The sequence below is a fragment of the Dermacentor variabilis genome, chromosome 6, assembly GCF_050947875.1.
Source record: "Dermacentor variabilis isolate Ectoservices chromosome 6, ASM5094787v1, whole genome shotgun sequence".
Classification (NCBI taxonomy): domain Eukaryota; kingdom Metazoa; phylum Arthropoda; class Arachnida; order Ixodida; family Ixodidae; genus Dermacentor; species Dermacentor variabilis.
Window position 1 is genome coordinate 177,641,424 of NC_134573.1, and position 19,062 is coordinate 177,660,485.

Consider the following 19,062-nt stretch of genomic DNA (forward strand, 5'->3'; position numbering starts at 1 on the left):
TGAGAAACTCTATGTGACCAAGTGGCCAAGGCATAGAGAAATGTAGCTCGATTGGTGCTGGGATTCCCTTGTGATCTGACCACTGGTAGGTAGCGCACCCTCTTGTGCTTGTTGCTAATGCTTTGATTTTCACAGTGCAGGGGACCTGTATAAATTGGTTGGCAGTTTTTCTGGCTTACCAAGCCTCCTCCTACGGTAAAGGTGGCCGTTTTGACTATACAGGCATATTTACTGACACAGCATAATTAATATTTCTCTTTAGTCTACCTTTGAATAGGAAATGACTATATGCAAAGCAGTACAAATTTATTCAAGAAATGGGGGAAAATGTCCCTACTCCAAGGTTTCAGTGTCTTTCGATTTATGCTTGTGCTTGTGTCTACTCTTGTGGTGATGAGATCGATGATGCTTTTTGTGCTCATGACTTTCTGTTGACCTGCAATAACAGACACATTGATGTTAGAGCCTTCAATTCAAAACAACATTGACCCCATTTGTTTCAGTCTGTGCTGTGGTGTCTTGACCTGAGTCATCTTACAGAAGCCTGCTTTTGTACGTAGACTCATGCTCCAGGTAAACAAATTAACACGAATAATCGAAATAGACGAGATGGAGCAAGATATTCAGGACTTGTTGCAAAAACGGATTTTCAGATTATCACAGTTTCAGGCTCCTTTACTGAATAGCTGATTTGCTATGCTAATTTCAAGCTAATTTCCTATATGGGCGGTGGTGGCGCACGGCAGCTGTTCTATTGTAAATGTCCCAGGCAGTTAGTCTTGTGGTGTTCCTATAGACATTTGCCCCTCCCATGTTACACTAATAACATACCTGAACTAACTTGCAGCCCTAGTGCACATAGTACAGCAAAGAAGAAACAAAAACTGCACACTAGGTAACAACTGCAACAGCAAACTAACTTAAGTAAACTTTACAACCTAAGTATACAATCTAAATTCAAGAAAGGAAAAATTGCCATCCACCCGTATGCAACACAAAGCTACAAAGGAAACCCACACGGGTTTCTCAGAAACAAAGTATTGTAGTTGAGGAAAAATTCGTCCTGGTCTGGAATTCGAGCCTGGGACCAACACCTTTCTGGGCCAGTTCTACTATCTGAGCTAACCAGGAGGCTATCAGATCACCATGCGAGGGCGAAATAATAACTTGAAGCACAACGACACTAAATATGGCAGTTCAGTTCTGATTTTTTTTTTTTTTTTCGTGAACCTTCCTCCACCTTGCAGGATTCTGCAGAACTGATTTGCCATATTTAGTGTCCTTGTGCTTCGAGTTGTCGATAAATTCACCTTCGCGCTGCGATCTGCTAGCCTCCTAGTTGGCTCAAGAGGTAGAGCAATCGCCCCACAAAGGTGTTAATCCCAGGTTCGAAAATTTCTCATCAACTATGAAACTTTGTTTCTGAGAAACCCATGTGGGTATCCTTTGTAGCTTCATGCTATATACGGGTGGATGACAATTTTTCCTTTCATGAGCCTTCCTCCACCTTGCAGGATTCCACAGAATTGATTTACTAATCTAAATTCAAACATATCACTTCCACACAAAGTACACATGCATCACAGCAAATAAAGAGTTATGCCAATGGCAGAGAAGTCCAGCATGCTCAAGAACATACAGCCACCCTAAAATCCACAGGAATTACTTGTAATTTTCAGTGTGACCTAGAAAACGAAGAATTGGACCACTGCAACATGACTGCCATTATTGTAAAGGCCTATTCATAGCCTTCATAACACTGCAACAAGATCAACATGCAAAGTGAGATAGCATAGAGCATTTGACAGAAAGGCCTTCTCAAATCAGAACTCAAGTCAACACTGTAGGCAAGATTTCTGCACTACACCAAATGATTATGACACCATTCAGTGTGCCTGAAATACTTATGTACTGTACATTGCGTTTGCATGATCAGAAGATGTGTTTTAGAGGTCAAAGGAGCTCAGCGGTTGCATTAACATTCTCTCTGTAAACTGCTTCGTAACAAGCTCTCGCATACGCCACACACACACACATGCACACACTAACCTGTGTCTGCTGTGGGATACATCGGAAGGCTTTCTGTCGATGCTGCGACCATTAGTGTCGGGGCTACGACTGCGCCTCCATTTTGATGACGTTGAAGACACCACAGATGACTCCCTCTTATCCCTCCACTCTGATGCACGAGGCAGTGGCTGTCTTTCGATGTCATCCTTTCCTTCCAGTCTGAACATGAACATAACAAAAATTCACATTCTGATGAAATTTGGAGCTATCTACTTGCAGTCGCCAAATGAAATTCTGAGGTAGCTATCCTTCGCTCCACAAAGCAATGATGATGCCAGCTTTATTACAGGGGGATTTGTACATAGTGTAGAACCACTTTGATACATTCCTGCTATGCTTTCCTGGCTGTTACACTCACGGCACACCACTAATGCAGCACTGACTGCCATCTGCCGCCACTGGAAAGCCACTTCACAGCACCTGTCAGGCGGCCTAGAAAGATTGTGGTCGCCACATTCAGGTCATCATCAGTCACCAATTTTTGTAAGTACTCACAAAGTGAGATGCCAAAAGGAGGTGGACAAAGGGTCACGGATGCTATTGGATGATTGTTAATTTTTTGCACGGTTACTTCAATACACAAAGCTGCGCAGTAACTGAAAAAGGGGTTTCAGTGTGCGAAAATAGGCTGTTGTTATTCACAACTGGACCCAAGTGCCAGATGTAAATTACAAGCTTCATTAATTGTGACTCGCTGCTGCCATTCCCCAAAATTTATGTAATAGTCTGGCCAGCTGGAAATTTGGCCACGCAAAAATACTGCAAGTAAAATTAATGTATTCTGGTATAAAAGGTGAACACCAAGTCCAAAACACAAAAAAGCCACAAGAAGAAATTTTCATGCAACTCAATGAATGACAAGTTAAATTTAGTTTGTGGTAGGTGGAAGCGTTCCCCTGCTTACTACTTTCTTGCCTTTTCTGGTAATTCCAGTACAGGTCTATTATTTAGGACTTCTCATAAGTTGCCCTGCCTTGCAAGTTAAACTTGCAAGACAACTAAAACTCGTAAATAATCTAGATTTCCATGATGCAATCAGACTCTATTCAAAATAACATCATACAGTGTGTTTCACAGCAAGAAAGCTCTGTAAAGGAATTTGGTATGTGGCATTACGATCAGGGGTAGCCATCACTACCAAAAGCAAATGGCAAACAATAATGACAGTAAGAAAACTTGCCTATCTAAAAGTGTACTCAAGAAAAATGATAAGAGCAAGGCATAACCAGTGGCGTAGCTAGGTCATTTGGTACCAGGGGCCGATAGCTCTTCTGTCACCTCCCCCCCCCCCCCTGTAGTCGAGGAAGGTGAGGATATCGGCAATTTTCAGGTGTCTTCAGACGTATATGAATCCCCCACCCCCCCCTACTGGGCCCGTGCAACAGGCGCCCATGGCCCTCCCCATTCCTACGCCACTGGGCATAACAGCTATTACCTTGGTGAACACCCTGCTCCCTCGTCATTTCCTGTTTGAAGTTGCTTGAGGTACTCTGTTTGGTTTTCTATGACCTCTCTGAGGATCTGGAAAACCAGGATGTCAAATTTACCATGGGAACATGGAACTCATGTGACAGGAAACTCTTGACCCTTACAAAAAAGTGCTATACATATTAGCTAATTCAAGCCATAAACTCACTAACACATTGCTTGGCTAATGTTGAGTCAAATGTCTGCTGATTTTCATGAGAACAAGGCACCTTCTTTTTTATTTGCAACGTACTCTTCTGAGGCAACAAGTTGTGTTTTTTTTTTTTTTTTCAGACAAATGGCCCACCAGACATGCCTAGCATGACAACAAAGATAATGACAGCATATAGGCACTGCTACTGACAGCATAACAGTAGTAAGACAAAAAAAGCTTAACAAATCTGCAGCTACACTGTGACTCCTCGTCACTGAATAAGCTAAAATTTTTTCATGTTCTAGATAACCTTATACACGCATGTTCTGTTATACTGGTTAGCCGAACTGCATCCCAAATAAGGCTGACACGATCTGCCATAGTTTATAAAAAAAAAAGACAGCACAAGAGAGAGCTCAAGGCTATTTGAACAGGCAGAGACAAAAATGCTTAGACACCATTGTTCAGTCAAATGCCATACTAACAGAAAAGGAACCTTGCCTATCTGATAATGACAACTATTGTCATCTGCGCAACAACTGGCATGAAACCACTATTTGACTTATGTCTGTAGTTTACTAACCTGCCCACGCTACAACCCTAAGATTCGGGGAGACTTGTGAAGCAAGCAAAAGAAATAAAAAAAGGTGATTGAGAGAAACGCTCACTACAATTGAATGCTTTCTGTGCATTAGTGAAATTGTAACTGCCACAAAGAACAAAGCACGTAAGAAAAGATAGGACATCATGATGGTCATATCAATGCCAGTGCTGCCTTTTACAGAGAGATGCTGCAGAAAAATGTGGTAATAAGTATGGACTCAGAGTTACTCAATGCAATGGTGCAGGCGTTCCTTGGCAGTAGCTTGATGTACTAAAATTCTCTTAGCGCTGTTGTTAAATGGAGGAGCTACAGTAAAATTATCGCGCCATGGTAATGTGTCAATTCACTTCAGCTACACTGATGAGCCTTTCTTGTGTATGGCTAGACCAATGCCAGCATTTGAGGGTGATAAATGGGAATCTACGGTTTATGGGAAATGCCATTCTCATCTGTACAACTGCACCATGTCATCAAGCTCTGCTCATTGTACAGATAATTCAGGAGACTTGGCAGATATCATCACAGCATCTGAAACTATTGCTTTTTAGACCAAAACATGCCCAAACAGCTGTTTGCTGTATTATTCAATAGAAATGTTGCCTGTTACACTTCATTAACAACCAACATCTTATTACACTGAAGCAATATCATTAGGGATCATACCAGCAAATCTGCAGTTATTCCAATTGTGTGAGCAAAAAAAGGAATTGTAGATTATGTCGTGAATTGCTAGCTTTCTTTATCATGCAGACAGATTCCCAAGGCACTAGGAAAGCACTAAATCTAAGATGTGTTACCTCTGTGTATGTCTTCTGTGTAATGTGGACATTCTTAGCCCGATAAGACTGCCTTCGACGCTTGTAGTCTCGCATCTGCCTTTTCAACTCCAACTCACTGGGCGGGTGTTGTTCATCTGAAAATAGCAGCATATCTTGTATATGATACGACAGTATGAGTGTTCTCAAACTGTGTCCCCCCTCCTCTCTCATTAACGGCACCATCACACAGTTGCAAAATGTTTACTACACATACAGAAAGGAAAAAAAAACGTGAAATGAGCATATACATCACAGTGAAATGTGCACCTAGTTTCGCTCAAACATGGTGACAATGCACAGTACAGTCAAACTTCATAACAGTCTATCCAGTACTTTGCCAAATATGGCAAGTCTGGAAATGGAAAGCCAGGAGCATTAACAAATTTGAAACCTCATGAAATCCAGAAACATTGCTCCCTGTACACTGCATATGAAACTCTGCAACAATATGAAGCGCAAAATCTTCGGGTCAAACAATTGAATGCAGTGGATCAATAACATATATCTAAATCTCAATGCATAAGCATTTTTGAACTTTTCCCCCATTTGAATGTGGCTTCTCAGGTCGTGTTTCAATCGTACGACATGTCACTTTGCTGCAGAACACCACAGTAATTGAGCCATTAGAGCGGGCAATACTAGTATGAACTTAATCAGAGGCTGTGGTCCAGAGTTGCGGGGTGGGGCCGTTTATTCCATTTCTACTCCATTTCGAAGAGTGGCGATCCCCATAATTCTACTCCCTTTAACCCCTCGGAATGGTGAGAGTTGGGCCATTTACACTCCTGGAGTGGCTGAGCTGGTTCATTCTATTCCTCGAATTCCAATAAATAAAGTGCCTTCTCTATAATTGGTTATACTTGCACTTGCAGGTCTAGTGACAAAAAAAAAAAAAGAAGAAGAAGTCTTAACACTTCAACAATATAACACACAATGCTACATACAATTCTTTCAAACAATAATAAACATTCTTTGAGGTCTATTATCCCTTCAGGGTGTGGTTGAATGTAAACTATCTAATTAATAGAGGTTGGCAAATACTCCCAAGTTTCAAATATGAATAGAATATTTCACGAGAACAGACTGGGGGGCTAGGTGGTACTGCATAACCTGAGGCAAAGTGAAAAAAAGCACAACAGAAGGGATCGAAGATACAGCGCTACTAACAACTGTTAGTAGCGCTGTGCCTTTGTTCCCTTCTGTTGTCGTAATGCTTTTTTTGCGCTTTGCCTCAAGAATATTTCACAACATTCACATTCGTATCCGAAGAGGTCAATATTCTGTATTTTGACACATTAAAGTATAAGCAAATACTTTGAAACAACCAAATGTATTGTTACTGCTCTCTGTATGCTAGGCAAAGTGTCACATTTTATAAGAAGTGAAACAATGACAAAAGCTTTCAAAGCAATGCAGAAACAAAATGGGCAATGCAAGCTTTGTTTTAGGTCTTGCAACTGAAGCCTACATGACGTGCGACTTTTACTTGTATTCTGTCATTTAGTGTTGTTAGCTGTCAAATCATGCACATTTTTTACACTACGAGTAGTGTTTCCTTTGCAACAGGGCCTTTTACATATGTCCATGGCAAACAAGTTCTTGAACAGCTTCTCTCTCTCTTTCTTTCCCTCCATCTGATCTTTTTTTTCAGCAACCACATATTTCGCATTCTTGGAAAGCTAGACATAAAGCAGCCAATAGTTTGTCAATTTTGTTTGCAACCAGGCTCTAGAAGTGGTTGAGAGGATATCTGTGCGGTTCTTTAGTGACATATTAGTGATCTAGTGTTTAAAACTGCTTCTTTATACCCGATATAGTTAGCTGTCCTTCTTTCACTGATCAGTAAAGGCGTGGTACCTAACTGCATTGCCATAAGTATTCCTGCTGCAAATATATGCATCTACATTTGACTATTCAATATTCTATACTTCTTATTAGTATTCAATTCATACTTAACAGAATTCTTAAAAATATTACAGGGTTTTACATGCCAAAACTACTTTATGATTATGAGGCACGCCGTGGCGCGGGACTCCGGAAATTTTGACCGCCTGGGATTTTTTAACGTGCACCTAAATCTAAATACACAGGTGTTTTTGCATTTCGGCCCTATCGAAATACGGCCGCCGTAGCCGGGATTCGATCCCGCAACCTCGTGCTTAGAAGCCCAACACCATGGCCATTAAGCAACCACAGTGGGTACTTAAATGAATTGATATTCGTCCACTTCTGCTTATTAATTATTGGAGTAAAGCAAAGCACAAATTAATCCTATATCGTGTGCCCTGCAGTGAGTGAGCAGAATTATTTGAGGAAAAATCAGACAAGCAAGATTAAGATGGTGATCATCAAGAAGAATGCTGCTGTGGCAGTACACGAGTTCCTAGCCAACAGAGTCACTGAAGCCTGCTGCCTCTTCTTTGGTTCACATTTACTGGCATCTTAACAGGCACAATTTTCCTGCACAATTCTCCTACCACCTGTTATCATGCCTACTGGATACTCAGCAGTGTGTGAAAAAATATGGCGTGCTTTCCAAACCACCGTGGCCTTGCACAGGGTGCAACCATTTGCATACCTGCCAACACTTACGATTTGATCGTAAAATACCCAATATTTAGCGCACCTTTACAATTGTTGTAATGGCACAAACATTACAAGATTTTTCATTTGTGTATACGTTTAGGGTAAAAACAACCTAAAAAAAGACAAATACTATTGCTGAGTGATTTTTCATGGCCAATTTTTTTATCTATTCACTATATAAATGTGCCCACGTGGCAGCAACATCAACTAATAGAACCAATGTATAACAGCAACCTAATCATCCCTTCAGAACAAAGTCTGCGAATCACTGATAAACAGCCAATATATATATATATATATATATATATATATATATATATATATATATATATATATATATACACACACACACACAAGGTGTCTACCAAGTTGACATTTCCAAATAAATTCCCTGAGTTTTCCAGGATTTCCCAGAGTGCTGCAGAACTATGTTTTATGTCAAGACGGGCGGGAACCATGTCACCAGATGCTGTCACTCTTTAAAAAGCATACGAAACATTTTTTTAAAAGAACCGACTTAATCTAATTTGAATACTAAGTAGTGTTTATATCATAAGAAGCCAACAAACACTGACGCTAAGGACAACATAGGGGAAATTACTTGTGCTTCATAAATGAAATAAAGAAACGATAAATTAATGGAAATTAATGTGGATGAAAAAACAACAAAAAACAACAACCGAATTCACAACCTTCGCGAAATGCGAAGGTTGTGGGTTCGGTTCCCACCTGCGGCAAGTTGTTTCTTCATCCACTTTTCTTCCATTAATTTATTGTTTCTTTATTTCATTTATTAAGCACAAGTAATTTCCCCTATGTTGTCCTTGGTGTCAGTGTTTGTTGCCTTCTTATGATATGACTTATAAAAATTGAGCGCCTTGGTTAACCCTCTTTCTTCTCGTTTATTACATAACGAGCATCTAGAATCCGGCAACATTGATGCCTTCAGGTAGCATATGTGGGTTTATTGACCAGTTGCCTTCACCCAAAAAGATCACGTTCTCGTGACGCCTGCGGCAAAAAGGACGTGCCACGTCCGCCGCCAAGGTCTGTGAGTGGTGGCGCTGGCTAACACTCCCAGGGTTCTACTAGGGCACATAAATACCCAAGAAAGTGGATGGGAAAACAGCGCCGCGGTAGCTCAATTGGTAGAGCATCGCACGCGATATGCGAAGGCTGTGGGTTCGGTTACCACCTACGGCAAGTTGTTTTTTCATCCACTTTAATTTCCATTAATTTATCTTTTCTTTATTTCATTTATTAAGCACAAGTAATTTCCCCTATGTTGTCCTTGGTGTCAGTGTTTGTTGGCTTCTTATGATATGACTAATAAAAATCGAGCCGCTCAGTTAACCCTCTTTCTTCAAGTAGTGTTTATGTCATTCAAAAAAGAAATAGAAGGTAAGGGTCAGTAAAATGCACAGCAAATAAAATGTCTTCGAAAGAAATTGCAAATCGAGTCAGACATTCTCAAATACAAATAAAAAGGAGATGCATAGAGAAGCAAATATTTTCGAATATGAGCTATTTATACCAACTGATAGCAAGCTCAGTGGTATGAGGCCCGAATTTTGTGACAATTCAGAGTCTCTCTTAACAGCTCGTAAGTCAACCTCAACTGTCCTGACATACTCTCAGCCAGCGCATGACGCCTCAGTGTTGTGTTTCACTGCTTTAAAGAATTTATTTTGGTTTGTATGAGGGACATCTGCATCTCGGCGTCAGCCAAGAGTGTTTTTTGAGCTCAGGCTCCTTCAAAGAAGCGCTCGCATACTTCATTCCCCGTTCATTCCTCAATGCATCGATCCTTTCTCTTCTCATGCTCCTTTTGTCGCGCGTTCGCACTACGGACCATTTGAAACATACTCATGGTCAGTTTACAGTCAACGTCCAAATTTTCGGACGCCCTAGGGGCCGCGCAAACTTCCGAAAAATCAGGCAGTCCGACAAAATAAATGCATGTCTTTTTATGCTAGCAGGGTGCCCCGCGATTCCCCCAACCTCGTTGAAGAATGGACACAGTGGGAGAAAAGGATTCAAAGCCCATTGTTTCAGGACCAACTAAGGGCCGTCCAGAGGGCCCATGATGTCGCTAAAAGGCTTGGCCTAACAGTGCCAACGTGGGAGCAGCCCGCCTTGACTTAAGAAGTCGAGCCTCCGGACCTCATTCCAATAAATGTTTTCACACACACACTGCTCTTAAGGGCTAAAATCGACACAGGCACGTCTGGAAAAGCTCTGAATGCCTGTCAGTACACTTATTAGGCATAGCGGCGCTCCTACTGTTACAGGAGAGGGTGGGTGCACGCATGTAAAATTAAGGAATACATACTGTGTCCCGTGACAATTGCCCCTTCCTACGCTTGTTAAGCTTCACTGCAATACCTTTGCGAATCGTTCACCGCGTCACACCACTGTACTGAGTCGAAACTAACTTTCCGGAACCAGCATCATGGAACGCGTGGTGCTTTCCGAGCTTCAAAGTCAAAATTATTGCAATTATTATTCGGACGGCAAGGAGTTCTTGCGTCCGAAATTTCAGACGTTCTGATACATTGACTCTATGGGTACGTGGTGGTGCCACGAAGCCGTCCAAATTATCGGGAATCCGGAAAGTCAGTCGTTGACTCTACACTGGCAACTCCTCCAGCCGACGACAGGGCGTCAAAGACGATTCGTTACGATTCCTGTCTGTTACTCGAGCCAGCATTACGGCGACTTTCTACCCTTTCAATAAAATTACAGCTAATTTTCCCTGATAGAGGCACAAATTCCCTGAGTTTTCCCAGACTGCTAAAAATCCCTGAGAATTCCCGGTTGGTAGACACCCTGACACACACACACACACACACACACACACACACACACACACACACACACACACACACACACACACACACACACACACACACACACACACACACACACACACAGTATTTTTACAAATTTTCATACTTTTCTGGCTTCCACCGTCGTGTTTTTCAAATTCTAAAGTTGGCAAGTCTGCATTTGCGATGTGGCCCTTTTTGGCCTACTCTTTGTCGTAGGTCATGCTTTTGCTAAATCGAATCATTCTTGACAACTCCTCACTAAAGCTAACAAGTTATGAGCTTAACTCCCAATTAACAGTTCAGGAATTAACTCTAACTAAGGGTTGCCATCTTTAAATGCACTTCAATGTTGTAATGAAGAAAGGTTTCTGTATCACCAGAAATGTGGAATGTGTAGAATAGCGCGTTGTCCCCATTCCATTCCAACTACATTTCGTAATCTCGGACTCCCATTCCATTCACACTCCATGTGTCCCAATGGTGCCACCCTTCCATTCAGAGTATTGGAAAATGTGGAATGATGCTGGACTCATTAAAACTCCGGAGGTGGCACTCTGCAACTCTGCTATGGCGAACTCGCTAATGGTACTGCAAACCATGAGCTCTTGCACCACTCAGGCCACTTCAGTGGTAGCAGGCCATGCAGTGACCATACCCCTAAAAGCAACTGTATTGAGCAAGTAACAGGAAAGGAAGATGAGAAGGATGCTCTATGTTCCAAAGGCAGAGAACTATGCTTATGCCATGTAAAACGCAAAGATATGGGTTACTGTCCTAGCCCTTGATTCCAGAGTGACATTCACCACTAGTCAGCCTACCTTTGTCAGGCTTCTTTTCAAAGTTGACTTGGAGGTCCTCGAGCTTCACAGCAGATGCCTTGTTTGTGGCTTTTGCTCGCTCAACCACATAGTCGTAGACTGCAAACCTCTCTGCAGCAGTGAGCTCCGAAAAGCAGCGCTCCATTGTCAGTGGCACGCCATTCTTCACCTTCTGGCAAACTTCGGCTGTTTGCAGTACATAAGCAGTGTCATTTCGTCAAGAACTACCCTACAATGCCCAGCAGGAAAGAGAAACTGCGACTAACCAGTACGGTGAACACATGGATCACACACAGAAACACAGCTCATTTACACTGATAGAGCTTTCTATACTGGATGATGTTCAAGTGAACGTCAAGTAATTATTAAAAATCATGTATTAGAGATACAAGGATTATGTTTCCTGGTGACATACCACTCCCGCTAGCAGAGGTTAGAAATTTGTGATCACTTTCTATTAAGTAAATTCACAACTTTGAATTACTTGAGGGCACACGTTGGAAATATGAAACTGAAGCGAGTTCTCACAGCCTACCTGTGTAGCTGGAATCCTAAGAATACCAGCAGTTTTCATTATATTAATTATCAAAATCTGCATCAGAAAGCAATGGTGGGGCGACATGTTTGCTCTAATATGACCATACAAAGCACCACACAAACTTTACGTTCAGAAAATACCCTGTGCTAAAATGTAAAATATTACCAATACACAATCTTCTCCTATCAGATTTCTCCATTTCTTGCCTGGGTTCACTGTTTTTGGTGTTTCTACTGTTTTTCTTTCTTCACAACACTGCACAAGAAGCTTTATGCACTTCGATTACAATGAATGCAAGATAGAGCCACGGGAAAAGTCAAGCAAAGGCAATTATGATGCATTTATTCATTACAGTAGTGCTGCCAAGTTCCAAAGAGGTACCATTCAGTAAAAAATAAAAGGATATCCTTAAGCGAGGATACACAAGTCTTGCCACAAAGAGCATCATTATGGTGGCCGTAGCAGAGGCAAGATGAGCTGAAAGTAATCTGCAGTGTTAATACGACTTTCTATGAATGGTTAAGCATGATTGAAATACAACATTAGCAAAAAAACGATGACGGCTGCTCAATTAAAATAAATTGCACCATGTTACTGGAGGCTTTACTTGAACCCAACAGCAATTTTCCTGTTAAAATATGCATGCAATATAGATATGCTCCACGTAGACAATCGCTGGGCCAAATATAAGATATAAATGAATGACACCTGTAAAACCCCGGTTGTTTAACACAAATGACAAAAACACATATCAAAATAAGTATATAGATTGTACATCTGCCAAATTTTGCTAAACTGCTGTAAAATTACCTTTTGTTATGAGCCATAACTTGTAATGAAACCAAAATATTCTTTGTGGACAACGTAACGCATCACACTATAGCTTGGGACCATACATGTTTTCCATTTGCACAATGGGCACACATCCTGTTTTTGCTAACTACACTGCCAAGCATCATTTCCCTTGCTTTCGTATGGCTTTATCTGAAAACAGCATAATTTATTGCTTAAGTGCAGCTATCAAGCTTAGTTCAGTACAAAAGAAAATTTCCACAACAACCTATTGATGCATTCTGGGCAGCTATCAGTCTGTTAACATACTTCTCAACTCAAGTAGCATTCTGGCAGAACTATAAATATATCAACAAAATAGTGAAGACAGAGTAGTTGGTTGGGAGCTTGATACTATTTATTTTTAGAAAACAAAGAATTTGCATCAATCACATCAAGTGAATTTCTTAAATAGGCACAATCACTCTCTTTTTTGTTTGCAGTAGCTTACCTGGAACGTCTCCTCTGAATGCTGCATCTGTAATTATTTTGCTTTGAGTTTCCCTGTCTGTAATGGAGAATGGATGAAAGCTGACAAAATCAATTCGCTTAGGACGCATCACACGTCACCTTACCTATTAACACAGGAACAACTGACGTGGACCTTCCATAAAAGAAATGTGAGCTTGGTGGGGCAGCCTCCTGCATTTAGCAATAGGGAAAAAGGATAGCATATTATAAAGGCAGGATGCTGATGTCAACAGAAAAACTTGGGGAAGTTTCACCAACATACAACAAATTCATGGCTGTTCTGCAGTATTACGGAAAAAACTGCTTTTTATTGGTATTTGAGTAAAGACATTTAAAGGAACTTTAAGATTAAGTATGAAATCGGTATGGACAGGTATGATATTTGTTCGAAACTTTCTTACACACACACACACATACACACACTATATATATATATCTATCTTTGGCAGGAAAAGGCTGGTTATTAGAGGAGAAAAATTAAGGCCCGAATTCTATGACTGCGTTTAAACTGCAATGCTGATGACATCACCACGACATCATGAATTTCATGGTGTTTCTGTACATTTCACTTCATCATCATCAGCAGCCTGTTTTATGTTCACTGCAGGACGAAGGCCTGTCCCTGCGATCTCCAATTACCCCTGTCCTGTGCCATCCAATTCAAACTAGCGCCCATGAATTTCCTAATTTCATTGTTCCACCTATTCTGCCTTCGTCGACTGCGTTTCCCTTCTCTTGGTACCCATTCCGTAACCCTAATGGTCCAACGGTTATCTAACTGGCACATTAAATGACCTTCCCAGCTCCATTTTTTTTCTTTTGATGTCAATTAGAATATTGTCTATACCTGTTTGCTCTCTGATCCGAACCACTTTTCTGTCTCCTAATGTTATGCCTAGCAATCCTCGTTCCATCGCTCTTTGCACGGTCCTTAACTTGCTCTCTAGCTTCTTTGTCGGTCTCCAAGTCCCTGCCAATTATGTCAGCACTGGTAAAATGCACTGATTGTACACTTTCCTTTTCAATGATAATGATAAGCTTCCAGTCAGGAGCTGACAATGTCTGCCGTAAGCGATCCAACCCATTTTTATTCTTCTGTGTGTTTCCATCTTATGATTAGCGCTCCCTGTAATTAATTGACCTAGGTAAACATACTCCTTTACAGACTCTAGAGGCTGACCGGTGATCCTGAACTCTTGTTCTTTTGCCCAGCTATTCATCATTATCTTTGTCTTCTGCATATTAATCTCCCCCCCCCCCCCAACCCCACTCTTACACTCTCTCTTAAGGTCCTCACTCATTTGTTGAAACTCGTCTGCATAGTTGCTGAATAGAACAATGTCATCGGTGAACCGAAGGTTGCCGAGATATTCACCGTCGATCCTTACTCCTAAGCCTTCCCAGTTTAATAGCTTGAATACTTCTTCCAAGCACACAGTGAATAGCATAGGAGAGATTGTGTCTCCCTGTCTGACCCCTTTCTTTATAGATATCTTCCTGCTTTTCTTGTGTAAAATTAAGGTAGCCGTAGAATTTCCGTAGATATTTTCCAAGGTATTTACGTAAGCGTTCTGTACTCCTTGATTACGTAATGCCTCTATGACTGCTGGTATCTCCACTTAATCAAATGCCTTTTCGTAATCTATAGAAGCCATATAGAGAGGCTTATTGTACTCTGTGGATTTCTTGATTACCTGATTAATGACATGGATGTGATCCATTGTAGAGTATCCCTTCCCGAAGCCTGACTGTTCCCTTGGTTGACTAAAGTCCAGTGTTGCCCTTATTCTATTGGAGATTATTTTGGTAAATATTTTATATAATACTGGCAGTAAGGTAATGGGCCTATAATTTTTCAATTCTTTAATGTCTCCCTTTTTGTGGATTAGTATAATGTTTGCATTCTTCCAGTTTTCTGGAACCCTTGCAGTCGATGGACACTTCGTATAAAGAGCCGCCAGTTTTCCAAGCATTATGTCTCCTCCATATTTGATTAAATCGACTGTTATTCCATCTTCTCCTCTCACTGTTCATATTTTCATGTCTGGCAAGGCCCTTCTGACCTCATTGCTAGTTATAGGAGTTTCTGTATCCTGTTCATTACTGTTTCTAATGGAGGTATCCCAACTCCTCTGGGAATTGTACAGGTCAGTATAGAATTCCTCTGCTTCTTTTACCATATCTTCGAGATTGCTGATGATATTACCCTGCTTATCTTTCAGCGCATGCATCTTGGTTTGTCCTATGCCAAGTTTCTTTCTCACTAATTTAAGGTTGCATCCATTTTTTACAGCTTCTTGCCTGTCTGACATTATAGTTTCGAATATCACTTATTTTCGCCTTGTTGATCAGTTTTGACCGTTCCACGAATTCTACTTTATCTCTTGAGTTGGACACTTTCATTCTTCGTTGTTTATTAGGTCCTTTGTTACTTGGGAGAGCTTACCGACTGGTTGCCTTGGTGCTTTGCCTCCCACTTCACTTGCTGCCTCTGAAGCCAGCCTAGTTAAGGTTTCATTCATCAGCTCTATGTCATCATCATCCCTCTGTTCTAAGGCTACATATTTGTTTGCAAGTGCCAGCCTGAATTCATCTGCTTTCACCCTTATTGGCTCTAGATTGACCTGTTTCTTCTTGACCAATTTTGCTCTTTTTTTCTTCAAATTGAGGTGAATCCTAGCCCTCACTAACCTATGATCACTGTACTTTACCCTACCTATCACTTCTACATCCTGCACTATGCAGGGATCAGCAGAAAGTATGAATTCAATTTCATTTCTTGTTTCACCATTACGGCTTTTCCAGGTCCACTTTCTGTTGCTACACTTCCTGAAAAAGGTGTTCATTATTCGAAGCTTATTCCTTTCTGCGAATTCTACCAGCATCTCTCCTCTATATTCCTAGAATTGGCGCCGTAGTTGCCGATTGCTTGTTCACCAGCCTGCTTTTTCCCCACTTTTGCATTGAAGTCGCCCATTACTGCAGCATACTGGGCTTGCAACTTTTCTCATTGTTAATTTAATATCTTCATAAAACTGATCTACTTGTCTCTATGCAAAAAAAAAAAAAAAAAAAAAAAATCTGGAAGTTCTGAGACTGCCCAATTGATTTACTTTCAAATTCACAACGCCCGGAATACAGGAGAGGAGATTCAGAGAGAAGCCAACATATACACTTTGATTAATCTGAGAGTTTTGTGTGTTGGCATGTGAATGAGTTCTGCAAGGTGCACTTGCAATTTTTACATGAGGAGAGCCTGCACACTTTCATACAGATACAGTTCATACACCACAGGTTAACCTGTTTGAATAAAAAAAAGAGTATTAAAAAAAACTATCTATGAATAGACATTACACATCTTATATTTATAATTGCAGAAGTAAATCGAGCTGAAATCTCAAAGCAATGTGGTCGCTGCTCCTTGGTTTTTATTTCCCTTCAGGTTTAACGAGACTTTGTTCCAAAAGTGTGCTCTACTAATACAATAAGACAATACAATATGATAATATTGTTGCCTTCACATCTAGAGACCACTAAGGCACATAGCAGCAAACGCTAGACTCTGGAAATATAAAAAGACAACACTCCTTTTACACAACATTCGTCTAGTGACACTCACCTTCTCTTGCCTGCTATATCCCTCCTTGAGCCAAGCACAGAGGTCAAGGTGTGCGCTCAATGATGCCTCGGGCATTGTGTGCCCTGGTTCTATAGGGCACACGACATAGCCCTTCTGGAACAAAAATTCAAGGGACACTGAGAAACTCTGCCGACTCAGCGATTGATCATTTGGTCAGCTTTCATCTCATCAAGCTGCACATGGGGCTATGAAGAACATCACAGTTGCGTCCCTCATACCAATAATCCAACACGGTTCGCCTAAATTTTCGACTACTGTAGATTTTACTGCGAGAAACAGCATCACGATCAGAACAGTCACCGGTATCCAATAAAACAGTCTACGTACCTTCTTCAGGACCTCGTCTTTCGACCATTTCAGTTTCTCTAATACAGATGTTAATTGTGTTTCGCTGCTTTGTATCAAAGACTTCAGTCTTCTCAACTGCGTTTCACGACTCGGGTTCATTGAAAATCGCGTCGCAGCGAAGTGCGCACTACGTAACCTCGCGCTTCACAGGCGCAACGCCACTGCAATCAGAGGCAGGCGAAATTGCAGAAACGCTGGCAGGGCTACCTTGCGTTAAAACTTTTACGTTTGGTTTGGTCACGCGCTTGATGATAAGCAAACCCAGCACGCTATCTCACCTACACAAGCACACGAGCGCAAAATTGTAAAGAAGCTGGCGCCATAACGGAAACTAATTGATGATGATGATAATGAATTTCTGGGATAGGTGGATGAATGAGACTCAGTGTCAGTGAGAACCACGATACAGTAGGTCGTCGTTAGAACAGATTGTCTTCTAGCCTCCTATGCTTACGGAATCCATTTTGTAGCTCTCCAAGCACCCCCTCGTTCTCTACCCATGCCTGCAGTCTGTCCTTTATAATCTGCATAACTACCCTGTAAACCACTGACGTCACTGTTGTAGGTCGGTAGTTATTTACACTCTAAGAACAGTTTACACCCTTTGGCTTGGCCCTTCTGCCACACAAAAATAATCGTCATCTGCCTTGATGCGTTTCCTTTCTTTATCGCTGCAAGCCCGGAACTTTCCAGTGACGAACGGCACGCGCGTTATCAGAAGGGGCACTCCAAAGGGTGTAAACTGTTCTATGCTGATAACGCGCGTGCCATTCGTTACTGGAAAGTTCTGGGCTCGCAGCGATAAAGAAAGGAAACGCATCAAGGCAGATGACGATTATTTTTGTGTGGCAGATGGGGCAATTGCCAAAGGGTGTAAACTGTTCTTAGAGTGTATGTCAGCTTTGTCCCCCTTTCTCTTATATATCAATAATAGGTGTCTCGATGTCAGCGCCGCCAGCGTGATATCGAGACGCCTAGAGGGGCCCTGGCAGGGTGGCGTACATGGTGGCGTAGCCCCCTCCCCCCCCCCCCCCCCAATATATATATATATATTACCGAGGAGGCTTGAAAAGTGGGCACGGACGCCTCATTTGATGATCGCTGTCTCTGAAGAGGCAAGGTTCTGACTGGTGTTGTACAAGTCGCGGGTCGCTTTTTTCGTCGCGGCGATAGACTGCATTTTTTACAAGCACTGCTCCAGGAGGGCGCATGTAACCGGCAAACGGAGGCCTCAGGAGAGCACCTGAGGTTATAAAACTCGGTGCCCATTATTTCAGTATCTTCGGGATCGGCCCACGTACGGCGAGTGCGTAATGCCCGCTTTACCTCCGCTGCGGGTCGGGTCGGCCCGGCATTGCACTATCTTTGGAATCGGCCTACGTATGGGGAATGCTTAACGCCTGCTTCACCTCCACCGCGGGTCGGCCCAGCATTGCACGCTTTTTTACACGCGACGATAGATTGCATTCTTTACAAGTACTGCTCCAGGAGGGCACATGTAACCGGCAAACGGAGGCCTCAGGAGAGCACGCAGGATCTCCAAAGTACCCAAGCGGTAGCGGGGCGATGAAAGCTGGAAGTAGGGCGGCCCGTGGGTCGGCGCCGCAGAGGCCGAAGCGTGCCAGGGGATGTTCGCTATCGCGAACAGCTGATCTTGTACTCCCCTGGCACGTGCAGGCCTTGGCGAGCCCCAACCCTGGGACCAGTCAGAGTTCTAGCTTTGATGCCCCCGTTGCCGCTCTGGTGTCCTGGAGGCGCCGCCAATAATGCGAAATAATGACACGCTGTCTTAATTAGTAAAAAAGAACACGATTGACTAAATTACGTCCAGCCGCCAATTGCAATGTTAAGTTCAGCACTACCACGCCCCGCGACTTCTGCCATCA

At 42.1% G+C, this 19,062-nt stretch overlaps 1 protein-coding gene across 2 annotated transcripts; it reads right to left on the minus strand.

Moving 5' to 3' along the window:
* Positions 1-289: 289 nt before the first annotated feature.
* On the minus strand, positions 290-17,714 carry LOC142585867 (U11/U12 small nuclear ribonucleoprotein 48 kDa protein-like). 2 transcript variants are annotated; one of them, XM_075696937.1, is made up of 9 exons: positions 17,156-17,714; positions 16,808-16,918; positions 13,293-13,359; positions 13,169-13,225; positions 11,349-11,534; positions 5,093-5,208; positions 3,506-3,591; positions 2,050-2,229; positions 290-436 (listed from the first exon to the last, which is right to left on the minus strand). In XM_075696937.1, exons 1-9 carry the CDS (start codon positions 17,273-17,275, stop codon positions 334-336), a joined length of 1,026 nt encoding a protein of 341 aa, XP_075553052.1. In that variant the 5' UTR covers positions 17,276-17,714; the 3' UTR covers positions 290-333. The 2 variants fall into 2 exon arrangements, with proteins under 2 accessions (XP_075553052.1, XP_075553051.1); XM_075696936.1 differs by having other exon boundaries at positions 16,808-16,921; positions 17,156-17,702.
* Between the last annotated feature and the right edge of the window lie 1,348 nt (positions 17,715-19,062).